This window comes from Pseudophryne corroboree, chromosome 1 (genome assembly GCF_028390025.1).
Source record: "Pseudophryne corroboree isolate aPseCor3 chromosome 1, aPseCor3.hap2, whole genome shotgun sequence".
NCBI lineage: Eukaryota > Metazoa > Chordata > Amphibia > Anura > Myobatrachidae > Pseudophryne > Pseudophryne corroboree.
This window is the reverse complement of record NC_086444.1, coordinates 172,348,858-172,365,509: the sequence shown is the minus strand read 5'-3', so window position 1 is coordinate 172,365,509 and position 16,652 is coordinate 172,348,858. Positions and strand designations below refer to the sequence as shown.

The window sequence follows — 16,652 nt, the reverse complement described above, 5'->3', positions numbered from 1 at the left end:
AAACTGACACCACTTGGTGCAAAACTCTGAATTTGATCTACCTATGGTAGGTTGGTTGCATATACGAAACCCCCGGGTATAAGTCTTTCTTTGTAATATTGAGACAAAGTCAAATCGTGTAGATTGAGTTCCACTTTTCTTTTTCTCAATTTCAATAAATCTGAATAAACCTCAATGGGGGTGTCGACATCAAACGCCAATGCATCTGTATTATCAAACAACATGCGAGTTATGTCCTTATTATCAAAACGTTTAGTCCTTGGAGAGAAATTCAAGGACCCTGTCGAGGATAAAGTGCATAATATTAGGTACCATCTGGACTGTAATAGTCGTTTTGTGGTCTATATTATAGTCTGCCCTTGCAACAAGCTTTATGTAGGCAAGACTATCAGACTTCTGAAAGAACAGATAGCAATGCATCGCTCTTCGATAATAAAGCACTAATTAAATTGGATTCTGATACACCACTTGTGGCGAGACATTTTGCCGTGTGTAAACATAAACTTACGGAATTTCGGTGTATGCCAATAGACCATATACCACCACTTAGACGGGGTGGTGATCGTGGTAGACTGCTACTACAAAGAGAATGTTTTTGGATCTACCAGCTGAATGCAACGACCCCAAAGGTTCTAAATGAGGGCCAATCCCTTAATTGTTTCATATGAGAAGGATGTGATCTAATGGTGGTATTATCTCCTCCAATTATGATCATAATTACTTGCTTTTGGATATTTGTTTTTGATGTATCCTTGTGTGTACACAGTGGTTTTGTTTTGTATATATGTTTATATGGTTTATTGTTTATACTGGGTGACTATGTGCCCCTGCGCTGTTTATTGCAGACTATTTATACAGTAATCTATATATGCCAGTACATGTTTGCTTATTGTTTATACTCATTATTTATATTGTACACTGCTCAAAAAAATAAAGGGAACACTAAAATAACACATCCTAGATCTGAATGAATGAAATATTCTTATTAAATACTATGTTCTTTACATAGTTGAATGTGCTGACAACAGAATCACACAAAAATTATCAATGGAAATCAAATTTATTAACCCATGGAGGTCTGGATTTGGAGTCACACTCAAAATTAAAGTGGAAAAACACACTACAGGTTGATCCAACTTTGATGTAATGTCCTTAAAACAAGTCAAAATGAGGCTCAGTAGTGTGTGTGGCCTCCACGTGCCTGTATGACCTCCCTACAATGCCTGGGCATGCTCCTGATGAGGTGGCGGATGGTCTCCTCCCAGACCTGAACTAAAGCATCCGCCAACTCCTGGGCAGTCTGTGGTGGATGGAGCGAGACATGATGTCCCAGATGTGCTGAATTGGATTCAGGTCTGGGGAATGGGCGGGCCAGTCCATAGCATCAATGCCTTCGTCTTGCAGGAACTGCTGACACACTCCAGCCACATGAGGTCTAGCATTGTCTTGCATTAGGAGGAACCCAGGGCCAACTGCACCAGCATATGGTCTCACAAAGGGTCTGAGGATCTCATCTCGGTACCTAATGGCAGTCAGGCTACCTCTGGCGAGCACATGGAGGGCTGTGCGGCCCCCCCAAAAAATGCCACCCCAGACCATTACTGACCCACTGCCAAACCGGTCATGCTGGAGGATGTTGCAGGCAGCAGAACGTTCTCCTTGGCGTCTCCAGACTCTGTCACATGTGCTCAGTGAGAACCTGCTCTCATCTGTGAAGAGCACAGGGCGCCAGTGGCGAATTTGCCAATCCTGGTGTTCTCTGGCAAATGCCAAACGTCCTGCACAGTGTTGGGCTGTAAGCACAACCCCCACCTGTGGACGTCGGGCCCTCATACTACCCTCATGGAGTCTGTTTCTGATCGTTTGAGTAGACACATGCACATTTGTGGCTTGCTGGAGATCATTTTGCAGGGCTCTGGCAGTGCTCCTCCTGTTCCTCCTTGCACAAAGGCAGAGGTAGCGGTCCTGCTGCTGGGTTGTTGCCCTCCTACGGCCTCCTCCACGTCTCCTGATGTACTGGCCTGTCTCCTAGTAGCGCCTCCATGCTCTGGACACTACGCTGACAGACACAGCAAACCTTCTTGCCACAGCTCGCATTGATGTGCCATCCTGGATGAGCTGCACTACCTGAGCCACTTGTGTGGGTTGTAGACTCTGTCTCATGCTACCACTAGAGTGAAAGAACCGCCAGCTTTCAAAAGTGACCAAAACATCAGCCAGAAAGCATAGGAGCTGAGAAGTGGTCTATGTTCACCACCTGCAGAACAACTCCTTTATTGGGGGTGTCTTGCTAATTGCCTATAATTTCCACCTGTTGTCTATTCCATTTGCACAACAGCATGTGAAATTGATTGTCAATCAGTGTTGCTTCCTAAGTGGACAGTTTGATTTCACAGAAGTGTGATTGACTTGGAGTTACATTGTGTTGTTTAAGTGTTCCCTTTATTTTTTGAGCAGTGTATTTGATTGTTGCCATGGCAATAGAATGTGTGTTTTGGCTTCGGGCATGTATTTTGTAACAATGTATTGAGCCAGCCGCCTAACGTGACCAGATGTGTTTTCCGGACACATGCAAGGAGGTGGTTGGCGTGGCTGCTAACGCATGGTTGGCAAGGCTGTCTTACACAGCGGGACAGGATGTTGCTTACGGTCACATGCTCACTTACGTCACTTCTGCGTTACGTGGGTTTCCTGGCAACGGAGTATACTTCTGGTTGCGGTACCCGCAACGGTGGTGGTGATTAGAATTTCTACAGGTGAATGTTGTCTGTAATCAGCGTGTGGGGTATTTAGTCACCTAGCTGGGTATGTGTCATTAGCTTATGACCAAGGTGTGGGTAGCACACCGAAATGGCTGTTGAGCCGGATGCATCTGCAGGATGACCAGCTTGTCTTTTAATCTGGGACATTGTGGATGAGTATCTACTGATATATATGTATATGCACAACAGAATTTGCTGAGCTATATCAGAAACTGTTAATATATAAATAAATTCCGCACAGCAGACCTCACTAGAGGAGGCTGGCGCATGCAGCAGAGCTGGACCTGGAATAGTGGGCGCACACTCGTGCTGTATAGTCACTCTGTGAGAGGCTCACATCACTGCCGGGTACCCTAAGCGGTGTACCCTCGGAGCCACTCTGATCTTTGGGGCCCGGTACAAGTGACCCCCACCTGACGCCGGCCCTGGTTATACAGTAGGTTAAACATATGGATCTGTTTCTAAAGCCTTATTATGAAGTTATTAGTGGGATTTATAACAAGCAGAAGGAGAACAGTGGGGGTCATTCCGAGTTGTTCGCTCGTTGCCAATTTTCGCAACGGAGCGATTAAGGCAAAAATGCGCATGCGCATGGTACACAGTGCGCATGCGCTAAGTATTTTATCACAAAACTTAGTAGATTTACTAACGTCCGAACGAAGAATTTTCATCGTTGAAGTGATCGGAGTGTGATTGACAGGAAGTGGGTGTTTCTAGGTGGAAACTGACCATTTTCCGGGAGTGTGCGAAAAAATGCGGGAGTGTCTGGAGAAACGGGGGAGTGGCTGGCCGAACGCAGGGCGTGTTTGTGACGTCAAATCAGGAATGAAATGGGCTGAGCTGATCGCAGTGTAGGAGTAAGTCGCGAGCTACTCAGAAACTGCTAAGAATTTTCTATTCGCAATTCTGCTAATCTTTCGTTCGCAATTCTGCTATGCTAAGATACACTCCCAGAGGGCGGCGGCCTAGCGTGTGCAATGCTGCTAAAATCTGCTAGCGAGCGAACAACTCGGAATGACCCCCAGTGACCATTGCGTGTGTGTGCATATTTTCATATGACTATCCTGAAAGTTTGATTATTCTATATTTCCTGTGCCCCTGAATATTTGATCCTCAGCCGAAGCTCTGCCGTCTCTAAAGCTCCTGGAAGAATTTTGTCTCCCGGGTGGAGATGCAGTGAGGGAAACAATTACATGTTTTATACAGCAGTTCCAGTATATGCCCAAGCTCAGGAAGCTCATCATCAACCGTAGATTACTGAGTGACAGCAGCCTACTGGAGTTAGGTAAGTTATGTGAGATGTCATTGCATAGTGACTGGAAGATATTCATAAGTAAATAAACAGTTACAAAACTTCAGTTTAATGTTTGCTTAGCTTAAAAATATAGCATTGATTTCATCATATAGGATAGGCTTTATTTATTAACAGTTTTATATATATCGCTAGCATATTCCATTGTGCTTTACTATTGGGAATACATTAGCAAAACAATGCTGGGTGTTAACCAGGGGCGAATTCAGTGGTCAGTTTGCCGCTAGACACAACATTATCAGTCGCCTCTATCATGTTACTACCCCCTTCATGTTAAGGCCTTCTGACTGCCAATGCAACAATAACCTCACCCTCCCTCCACTACCACAATTTGCTGTCCATTGCCCCTCTCCCTCACCAGTTACAAAATAAAAACAGAAGTTGTAATGACAACAAAAAAAAAAGAATCACCTAGCCCCATCCCTACCAGCATGGACCCTTGGTGCTCCAAAGGCGTGCCTGTTGCCTCAAAGGGGATGGAGGCTCAGAGAATGGAGCAGGGCTTCATGGAACCCTGTTCCCATAACTGTAGGGGTGTGCCCAGCACTCTCCGAGATGCTGGGCATTGCCCCCAAGCTCTCGCTTCACTTTGAATAGACGGTGTGCGTATGTGCACAGCGTCTATTCACCTGCTGCTTACCCGCTGCTCCGCAATGCAGAATGGTGGTGAGCAGTGGCGTGTCTCCCCAACTGCCCTCAACCCCACCGTGAGACACCGCGGCCCACGGGTGGGATAGTGGAACAGTCCTAGGAAAATGGGACTTTTCCGCTTAATATGGGACAGTTGGGAGGTATGTAGCCTCATCTGGCCATTGGCCTAGCAGCAAGTGAACAAGCTGTGTTTCCCTCCACATGCTAGTTGGAAATACATCACTGGTGTTAACAAACTGACAAATAAGTAAATAATTTGATACATGAGGTTAATTGCTACCTATAGAAAGTACTTAGTGTATTGTATGTTCCAGTCATACAGCATTGCTGGCAGCAATTTTGGCCTGGAATGTATTTATTAGAGATGAGCGCCTGAAATTTTTCGGGTTTTGTGTTCTGGTTTTGGGTTCGGTTCCGCGGCCGTGTTTTGGGTTCGAACGCGTTTTGGCAAAACCTCACCGAATTTTTTTTGTCGGATTCGGGTGTGTTTTGGATTCAGGTGTTTTTTTCCAAAAACACTAAAAAACAGCTTAAATCATAGAATTTGGGGGTCATTTTGATCCCAAAGTATTATTAACCTCAAAAACCATAATTTACACTCATTTTCAGTCTATTCTGAATACCTCACACCTCACAATATTATTTTTAGTCCTAAAATTTGCACCGAGGTCGCTGTGTGAGTAAGATAAGCGACCCTAGTGGCCGACACAAACACCGGGCCCATCTAGGAGTGGCACTGCAGTGTCACGCAGGATGTCCCTTCCAAAAAACCCTCCCCAAACAGCACATGACGCAAAGAAAAAAAGAGGCGCAATGAGGTAGCTGTGTGAGTAAGATTAGCGACCCTAGTGGCCGACACAAACACCGGGCCCATCTAGGAGTGGCACTGCAGTGTCACGCAGGATGGCCCTTCCAAAAAACCCTCCCCAAACAGCACATGACGCAAAGAAAAAAAGAGGCGCAATGAGGTAGCTGTGTGAGTAAGATTAGCGACCCTAGTGGCCGACACAAACACCGGGCCCATCTAGGAGTGGCACTGCAGTGTCACGCAGGATGGCCCTTCCAAAAAACCCTCCCCAAACAGCACATGACGCAAAGAAAAAAAGAGGCGCAATGAGGTAGCTGACTGTGTGAGTAAGATTAGCGACCCTAGTGGCCGACACAAACACCGGGCCCATCTAGGAGTGGCACTGCAGTGTCACGCAGGATGTCCCTTCCAAAAAACCCTCCCCAAACAGCACATGACGCAAAGAAAAAAAGAGGCGCAATGAGGTAGCTGTGTGAGTAAGATTAGCGACCCTAGTGGCCGACACAAACACCGGGCCCATCTAGGAGTGGCACTGCAGTGTCACGCAGGATGGCCCTTCCAAAAAACCCTCCCCAAACAGCACATGACGCAAAGAAAAAAAGAGGCGCAATGATGTAGCTGTGTGAGTAAGATTAGCGACCCTAGTGGCCGACACAAACACCGGGCACATCTAGGAGTGGCACTGCAGTGTCACGCAGGATGTCCCTTCCAAAAAACCCTCCCCAAACAGCACCTGACGCAAAGAAAAAAAGAGGCGCAATGAGGTAGCTGACTGTGTGAGTAAGATTAGCGACCCTAGTGGCCGACACAAACACCGGGCCCATCTAGGAGTGGCACTGCAGTGTCACGCAGGATGTCCCTTCCAAAAAACCCTCCCCAAACAGCACATGACGCAAAGAAAAAAAGAGGCGCAATGAGGTAGCTGACTGTGTGAGTAAGATTAGCGACCCTAGTGGCCGACACAAACACCGGGCCCATCTAGGAGTGGCACTGCAGTGTCACGCAGGATGTCCCTTCCAAAAAACCCTCCCCAATCAGCACATGATGCAAAGAAAAAGAAAAGAAAAAAGAGGTGCAAGATGGAATTGTCCTTGGGCCCTCCCACCCACCCTTATGTTGTATAAACAAAACAGGACATGCACACTTTAACCAACCCATCATTTCAGTGACAGGGTCTGCCACACGACTGTGACTGATATGACGGGTTGGTTTGGACCCCCCCCAAAAAAGAAGCAATTAATCTCTCCTTGCACAAACTGGCTCTACAGAGGCAAGATGTCCACCTCATCTTCACCCTCCGATATATCACCGTGTACATCCCCCTCCTCACAGATTATCAATTCGTCCCCACTGGAATCCACCATCTCAGCTCCCTGTGTACTTTGTGGAGGCAATTGCTGCTGGTCAATGTCTCCGCGGAGGAATTGATTATAATTCATTTTAATGAACATCATCTTCTCCACATTTTCTGGATGTAACCTCGTACGCCGATTGCTGACAAGGTGAGCGGCGGCACTAAACACTCTTTCGGAGTACACACTTGTGGGAGGGCAACTTAGGTAGAATAAAGCCAGTTTGTGCAAGGGCCTCCAAATTGCCTCTTTTTCCTGCCAGTATAAGTACGGACTGTGTGACGTGCCTACTTGGATGCGGTCACTCATATAATCCTCCACCATTCTATCAATGTTGAGAGAATCATATGCAGTGACAGTAGACGACATGTCCGTAATCGTTGTCAGGTCCTTCAGTCCGGACCAGATGTCAGCATCAGCAGTCGCTCCAGACTGCCCTGCAACACCGCCAGCGGGTGGGCTCGGAATTCTGAGCCTTTTCCTCGCACCCCCAGTTGCGGGAGAATGTGAAGGAGGAGATGTTGACAGGTCGCGTTCCGCTTGACTTGACAATTTTGTCACCAGCAGGTCTTTCAACCCCAGCAGACCTGTGTCTGCCGGAAAGAGAGATCCAAGGTAGGCTTTAAATCTAGGATCGAGCACGGTGGCCAAAATGTAGTGCTCTGATTTCAACAGATTGACCACCCGTGAATCCTTGTTAAGCGAATTAAGGGCTGCATCCACAAGTCCCACATGCCTAGCGGAATCGCTCCCTTTTAGCTCCTTCTTCAATGCCTCCAGCTTCTTCTGCAAAAGCCTGATGAGGGGAATGACCTGACTCAGGCTGGCAGTGTCTGAACTGACTTCACGTGTGGCAAGTTCAAAGGGCATCAGAACCTTGCACAACGTTGAAATCATTCTCCACTGCACTTGAGACAGGTGCATTCCATCTCCTATATCGTGCTCAATTGTATAGGCTTGAATGGCCTTTTGCTGCTCCTCCAACCTCTGAAGCATATAGAGGGTTGAATTCCACCTCGTTACCACTTCTTGCTTCAGATGATGGCAGGGCAGGTTCAGTAGTTTTTGGTGGTGCTCCAGTCTTCTGTACGTGGTGCCTGTACGCCGAAAGTGTCCCGCAATTTTTCTGGCCACCGACAGCATCTCTTGCACGCCCCTGTCGTTTTTTAAAAAATTCTGCACCACCAAATTCAAGGTATGTGCAAAACATGGGACGTGCTGGAATTTGCCCATATTTAATGCACACACAATATTGCTGGCGTTGTCCGATGCCACAAATCCACAGGAGAGTCCAATTGGGGTAAGCCATTCCGCGATGATCTTCCTCAGTTGCCGTAAGAGGTTTTCAGCTGTGTGCGTATTCTGGAAAGCGGTGATACAAAGCGTAGCCTGCCTAGGAAAGAGTTGGCGTTTGCGAGATGCTGCTACTGGTGCCGCCGCTGCTGTTCTTGCGGCGGGAGTCCATACATCTACCCAGTGGGCTGTCACAGTCATATAGTCCTGACCCTGCCCTGCTCCACTTGTCCACATGTCCGTGGTTAAGTGGACATTGGGTACAACTGCATTTTTTAGGAGACTGGTGAGTCTTTTTCTGACGTCCGTGTACATTCTCGGTATCGCCTGCCTAGAGAAGTGGAACCTAGATGGTATTTGGTAACGGGGGCACACTGCCTCAATAAATTGTCTAGTTCCCTGTGAACTAACGGCGGATACCGGACGCACGTCTAACACCAACATAGTTGTCAAGGACTCAGTTATCCGCTTTGCAGTAGGATGACTGCTGTGATATTTCATCTTCCTCGCAAAGGACTGTTGAACAGTCAATTGCTTACTGGAAGTAGTACAAGTGGGCTTACGACTTCCCCTCTGGGATGACCATCGACTCCCAGCGGCAACAACAGCAGCGCCAGCAGCAGTAGGCGTTACACGCAAGGATGCATCGGAGGAATCCCATGCAGGAGAGGACTCGTCAGACTTGCCAGTGACATGGCCTGCAGGACTATTGGCATTCCTGGGGAAGGAGGAAATTGACACTGAGGGAGTTGGTGGGGTGGTTTGCGTGAGCTTGGTTACAAGAGGAAGGGATTTACTGGTCAGTGGACTGCTTCCGCTGTCACCCAAAGTTTTTGAACTTGTCACTGACTTATTATGAATGCGCTGCAGGTGACGTATAAGGGAGGATGTTCCGAGGTGGTTAACGTCCTTACCCCTACTTATTACAGCTTGACAAAGGGAACACACGGCTTGACACCTGTTGTCCGCATTTCTGGTGAAATACCTCCACACCGAAGAGCTGATTTTTTTGGTATTTTCACCTGGCATGTCAACGGCCATATTCCTCCCACGGACAACAGGTGTCTCCCCGGGTGCCTGACTTAAACAAACCACCTCACCATCAGAATCCTCCTGGTCAATTTCCTCCCCAGCGCCAGCAACACCCATATCCTCCTCATCCTGGTGTACTTCAACACTGACATCTTCAATCTGACTATCAGGAACTGGACTGCGGGTGCTCCTTCCAGCACTTGCAGGGGGCGTGCAAATGGTGGAAGGCGCATGCTCTTCACGTCCAGTGTTGGGAAGGTCAGGCATCGCAACCGACACAATTGGACTCTCCTTGTGGATTTGGGATTTCAAAGAACGCACAGTTCTTTGCGGTGCTTTTGCCAGCTTGAGTCTTTTCAGTTTTCTAGCGAGAGGCTGAGTGCTTCCATCCTCATGTGAAGCTGAACCACTAGCCATGAACATAGGCCAGGGCCTCAGCCGTTCCTTGCCACTCCGTGTGGTAAATGGCATATTGGCAAGTTTACGCTTCTCCTCCGACAATTTTATTTTAGGTTTTGGAGTCCTTTTTTTACTGATATTTGGTGTTTTGGTTTTGACATGCTCTGTACTATGCCATTGGGCATCGGCCTTGGCAGACGACGTTGCTGGCATTTCATCGTCTCGGCCATGACTAGTGGCAGCAGCTTCAGCACGAGGTGGAAGTGGATCTTGATCTTTCCCTAATTTTGGAACCTCAACATTTTTGTTCTCCATATTTTAATAGGCACAACTAAAAGGCACCTCAGGTAAACAATGGAGATGGATGGATTGGATACTAGTATACAATTATGGACGGGCTGCCGAGTGCCGACACAGAGGTAGCCACAGCCGTGAACTACCGCACTGTACTGTGTCTGCTGCTAATATATAGACTGGTTGATAAAGAGATAGTATACTCGTAACTAGTATGTATGTATAAAGAAAGAAAAAAAACCACGGTTAGGTGGTATATACAATTATGGACGGGCTGCCGAGTGCCGACACAGAGGTAGCCACAGCCGTGAACTACCGCACTGTACTGTGTCTGCTGCTAATATATAGACTGGTTGATAAAGAGATAGTATACTCGTAACTAGTATGTATGTATAAAGAAAGAAAAAAAAACCACGGTTAGGTGGTATATACAATTATGGACGGGCTGCCGAGTGCCGACACAGAGGTAGCCACAGCCGTGAACTACCGCACTGTACTGTGTCTGCTGCTAATATATAGACTGGTTGATAAAGAGATAGTATACTCGTAACTAGTATGTATGTATAAAGAAAGAAAAAAAAACCACGGTTAGGTGGTATATACAATTATGGACGGGCTGCCGAGTGCCGACACAGAGGTAGCCACAGCCGTGAACTACCGCACTGTACTGTGTCTGCTGCTAATATATAGACTGGTTGATAAAGAGATAGTATACTCGTAACTAGTATGTATGTATAAAGAAAGAAAAAAAAACCACGGTTAGGTGGTATATACAATTATGGACGGGCTGCCGAGTGCCGACACAGAGGTAGCCACAGCCGTGAACTACCGCACTGTACTGTGTCTGCTGCTAATATATAGACTGGTTGATAAAGAGATAGTATACTCGTAACTAGTATGTATGTATAAAGAAAGAAAAAAAAACCACGGTTAGGTGGTATATACAATTATGGACGGGCTGCCGAGTGCCGACACAGAGGTAGCCACAGCCGTGAACTACCGCACTGTACTGTGTCTGCTGCTAATATATAGACTGGTTGATAAAGAGATAGTATACTCGTAACTAGTATGTATGTATAAAGAAAGAAAAAAAAACCACGGTTAGGTGGTATATACAATTATGGACGGGCTGCCGAGTGCCGACACAGAGGTAGCCACAGCCGTGAACTACCGCACTGTACTGTGTCTGCTGCTAATATATAGACTGGTTGATAAAGAGATAGTATACTCGTAACTAGTATGTATGTATAAAGAAAGAAAAAAAAACCACGGTTAGGTGGTATATACAATTATGGACGGGCTGTCGAGTGCCGACACAGAGGTAGCCACAGCCGTGAACTACCGCACTGTACTGTGTCTGCTGCTAATATATAGACTGGTTGATAAAGAGATAGTATACTCGTAACTAGTATGTATGTATAAAGAAAGAAAAAAAAACCACGGTTAGGTGGTATATACAATTATGGACGGGCTGCCGAGTGCCGACACAGAGGTAGCCACAGCCGTGAACTACCGCACTGTACTGTGTCTGCTGCTAATATATAGACTGGTTGATAAAGAGATAGTATACTCGTAACTAGTATGTATGTATAAAGAAAGAAAAAAAAACCACGGTTAGGTGGTATATACAATTATGGACGGGCTGCCGAGTGCCGACACAGAGGTAGCCACAGCCGTGAACTACCGCACTGTACTGTGTCTGCTGCTAATATATAGACTGGTTGATAAAGAGATAGTATACTCGTAACTAGTATGTATGTATAAAGAAAGAAAAAAAAACCACGGTTAGGTGGTATATACAATTATGGACGGGCTGCCGAGTGCCGACACAGAGGTAGCCACAGTCGTGAACTACCGCACTGTACTGTGTCTGCTGCTAATATATAGACTGGTTGATAAAGAGATAGTATACTCGTAACTAGTATGTATGTATAAAGAAAGAAAAAAAAACCACGGTTAGGTGGTATATACAATTATGGACGGGCTGCCGAGTGCCAACACAGAGGTAGCCACAGCCGTGAACTACCGCACTGTACTGTGTCTGCTGCTAATATATAGACTGGTTGATAAAGAGATAGTATACTCGTAACTAGTATGTATGTATAAAGAAAGAAAAAAAAACCACGGTTAGGTGGTATATACAATTATGGACGGGCTGCCGAGTGCCGACACAGAGGTAGCCACAGCCGTGAACTACCGCACTGTACTGTGTCTGCTGCTAATATATAGACTGGTTGATAAAGAGATAGTATACTCGTAACTAGTATGTATGTATAAAGAAAGAAAAAAAAACCACGGTTAGGTGGTATATACAATTATGGACGGGCTGCCGAGTGCCGACACAGAGGTAGCCACAGCCGTGAACTACCGCACTGTACTGTGTCTGCTGCTAATATATAGACTGGTTGATAAAGAGATAGTATACTCGTAACTAGTATGTATGTATAAAGAAAGAAAAAAAAACCACGGTTAGGTGGTATATACAATTATGGACGGGCTGCCGAGTGCCGACACAGAGGTAGCCACAGCCGTGAACTACCGCACTGTACTGTGTCTGCTGCTAATATATAGACTGGTTGATAAAGAGATAGTATACTCGTAACTAGTATGTATGTATAAAGAAAGAAAAAAAAAACACGGTTAGGTGGTATATACAATTATGGACGGGCTGCCGAGTGCCGACACAGAGGTAGCCACAGCCGTGAACTACCGCACTGTACTGTGTCTGCTGCTAATATATAGACTGGTTGATAAAGAGATAGTATACTCGTAACTAGTATGTATGTATAAAGAAAGAAAAAAAATCCACGGTTAGGTCACTGGTATATACAATTATGGACGGGCTGCCGAGTGCCGACACAGAGGTAGCCACAGCCGTGAACTACCGCACTGTACTGTGTCTGCTGCTAATATAGACTGGTTGATAAAGAGATAGTATACTACTAATATTATATACTGGTGGTCTGGTCACTGGTCACTAGTCACACTGGCAGTGGCACTCCTGCAGCAAAAGTGTGCACTGTTTAATTTTAATATAATATTATGTACTCCTGGCTCCTGCTATAACCTATAACTGGCACTGCAGTAGTGCTCCCCAGTCTCCCCCACAATTATAAGCTGTGTGAGCTGAGCAGTCAGACAGATATATAATATATATAGATGATGCAGCACACTGGCCTGAGCCTGAGCAGTGCACACAGATATGGTATGTGACTGAGTCACTGTGTGCTGTGTATCGCTTTTTTCAGGCAGAGAACGGATTATAAATAAAAGTGGTGGTCACTGGTCACTATCAGCAAAACTCTGCACTGTACACTACTGAGTACTCCTAATGCTCCCCAAAATTAGTAAATCAAGTGTCTCTCTAATCTATTCTAATTCTAAACGGAGAGGACGCCAGCCACGTCCTCTCCCTATCAATCTCAATGCACGTGTGAAAATGGCGGCGACGCGCGGCTCCTTATATAGAATCCGAGTCTCGCGATAGAATCCGAGCCTCGCGAGAATCCGACAGCGTCATGATGACGTTCGGGCGCGCTCGGGTTAACCGAGCAAGGCGGGAAGATCCGAGTCGCTCGGACCCGTGAAAAAAAACATGAAGTTCTGGCGGGTTCGGATTCAGAGAAACCGAACCCGCTCATCTCTAGTATTTATTCCTCTTCTCCCCACTTGAGAGTCTGCCTCTCTCTGTGTCGGACAGGCAGACTCTTCTGCCTGCCTTTCTAGCTCCCAGGAGTCCTAGCACTTATGTTATGGCAGCACTCAGGTTCAGGGTCGAGAGTCAGGCTGGTATATGAATTGCCTTGGAATGCATGGGAGATGACCCCTCTCCTGATTGCCATGACCATGCCAACCAGTGAATGCACTACTGTACCTTAGATTAATACTGGACGATGGATGTAGTCACACTGTGACCAGATCCCCCAACACCCAAGCAAGCCTGAAAACTTGGTGGTCCTGCACAAGTCAGGTAGTGTGTGCTGTCCCACAGATGACAAACAAATGCAGCCACTTGGAGGAGACGGGTGGGCGCACTCAGTGTGGAAGTTAAATAAGGATCAGAATTCCGTTAGTCTCCTGTCTTCAGTGGGTTCAGCCAGCTCAATTTTATTCTGTATATTATATAGAAACCTTTCCTGTAACATCTTGTAACATACTGTAAGAGTTTGACCCTGGAGTAGGTCCCACCAGGTGCCAACTTAAACATCCTTGCATGCCAAGGGTTGGCGCTACCTGATATAGTTTATCTGAGTGAGTTCTTATTAGAGGAAGTTTATCATTATTTCTCTGACGTCCTAGTGGAAGCTGGGGACTCCGTAAGGACCATGGGGAATAGACTGCTCCGCAGGAGACTGGGCACATCTAAAGAAAGATTTAGGACTATCTGGTGTGCACTGGCTCCTCCCCCTATGACCCTCCTCCAAGCCTCAGTTAGATTTCTGTGCCCGGCTGAGCTGGATGCACACTAGGGGCTCTCCTGAGCTCCTAGAAGAAAGTATAGTGTAGGTTTTTTATTTTCAGTGAGATCTGCTGGCAACAGGCTCACTGCAACGAGGGACTAAGGGGAGAAGAAGCGAACCTACCTAAGTGGTGGTAGCTTGGGCTTCTTAGGCTACTGGACACCATTAGCTCCAGAGGGATCGAACACAGGACCCGACCTCGTCGTCCGTTCCCGGAGCCGCGCCGCCGTCCCCCTTACAGAGCCAGAAACAAGAAGGTGGTCCGGAAAATCGGCGGCTGAAGACTTCTGTCTTCTCCAAGGTAGCGCACAGCACTGCAGCTGTGCGCCATTGCTCCTCATGCACACCACACACTGCGGTCACTGATGGGTGCAGGGCGCTGGGGGGGGGGCACCCTGAGCAGCAATAATAACACCTTGGCTGGCAAAACTAACACCATATATAGCCCCAGAGGCTGTATAGGTGTATATTAACCCCTGCCAGAAACGATAAAATAGCGGGAGAAAGCCCGCCGAAAAAGGGGCGGAGCCAACTCCCTCAGCACACTGGCGCCATTATTCCCTCACAGCTTCGCTGGAAGGAAGCTCCCTGGCTCTCCCCTGCAGTCCTGCACTACAGAAAGGGTAAAAAAGAGAGGGGGGCACAATTTAGGCGCAATATATATATATTATAGGCAGCTATAGGGGAAAACACTCTGTATAGTGATATCCCTGTGTTATATAGCGCCCTGGTGTGTGCTGGCATACTCTCCGTCTGTCTCCCCAAAGGGCTTTGTGGGGTCCTGTCCTCTGTAAGAGCATTCCCTGTGTGTCTGCTGTGTGTCGGTACTGCTGTGTCGACATGTATGATGAGGATAATGATGTGGAGGTGGAGCAAATGCCTGTGAATGTGATGTCACCCCCTGCGGGGTCGACACCAGTGTGGATGGACTTATGGAAGGAATTACGTGACAGTGTCAGCTCCTTACATAAAAGGTTTGACGACATAGGACAGCTGGCTACTCAGCTTGTGCCTGTCCAAGCGTCTCAAATGTCATCAGGGGCTATAAAACGCCCGCTACCTCAGATGACAGATACAGATGTCGACACGGATACCGACTCCAGTGTCGACGATGATGAGACGAGTGTACCCTCCAATAGATCCACCCGTTATATGATTGAGGCTATGAAAAATGTATTACACATTTCTGATGATACCCCAGGTACCACAAAAAAGGGTATTATGTTTGGTGAGAAAAAACTACCAGTAGTTTTTCCTGCATCTGAAGAATTAAATGAGGTGTGTGAGGAAGCGTGGACTTCCCCAGATAAGAAATTGATCATTTCTAAACGGTTAATGGCTGCGTACCCTTTCCCGCCAGAGGATAGGTCACGCTGGGAAACACCCCCTAGGGTAGATAAAGCGCTGACACGCTTATCAAAGAAGGTGGCACTACCGTCTCCGGATACGGCCGCCCTAAAAGAACCTGCTGATAGAAAGCTGGAAAGTACCCTAAAAGCTATATACACACACACTGGCATTATATTGAGACCCGCTATTGCATCAGCTTGGATGTGCAGTGCTGCTGCGTGGTCAGACTCCCTGTCGGAAAACATTGATACCATGGATAGGGACAATATTTTGCTAACGATTGACCATATAAAAGACGCGGTCTTATACATGCGTGATGCACAGAGGGATATTTGCCGGCTGGCATAAAAAATAAGCGCTATGTCCATTGCCGCCAGACGGGGGTTATGGACTAGGCAATGGTCAGGTGATGCCGACTCCAAGCGGCACATGGAAGTTTTACCCTATAAAGGGGTGGAACTTTTTGGGGAAGGTCTTTCAGACCTCGTTTCCACAGCTACTGCTGGGAAATCGACTTTTTTGCCACAGGCTACCCCACAGCAAAAGAAAGCACCGTATTATCAGGTACAGTCCTTTCGGCCCCAGAAAAATAAGCGGGCTAGAGGCTCATCCTTTCTGCCGAGGGGCAGAGGAAGGGGGAAAAAGCTGCAGCACACAGCTAGTTCCCAGGAGCAGAAGTCCTCCCCTGCGTCCGGTAAGTCCACAGCATGACGCTGGGGCTGCTCAGGCGGAATCGGGAACGGTGGGGGCACGTCTCAGGTTTTTCAGCACACAGTGGGCTCTCTCACAAGTGGATCCCTGGGTCCTTCAAGTAGTATCTCAGGGGTACAGGCTGGAATTCGAGACGTCTCCCCCCCGCCGTTTCCTAAAATCTGCCTTGCCGGCAACTCCCTCTGCCAGGGAGGCAGTGTTGGTGGCTATTCAAAAACTGTATTCACA

At 47.1% G+C, this 16,652-nt stretch overlaps 1 protein-coding gene across 1 annotated transcript in view; it reads left to right on the top strand.

Moving 5' to 3' along the window:
• The window catches only part of LOC134893970 (baculoviral IAP repeat-containing protein 1e-like), a 206,552-nt gene that overhangs the window by 185,347 nt on the left and 4,553 nt on the right, over positions 1 to 16,652 (top strand). Inside the window, exon 16 of the mRNA XM_063913733.1 lies at positions 3,880 to 4,047. Within this exon, the coding sequence (XP_063769803.1) occupies positions 3,880 to 4,047 (168 nt within the window). The remainder of the gene's footprint in view (positions 1 to 3,879; positions 4,048 to 16,652) is intronic.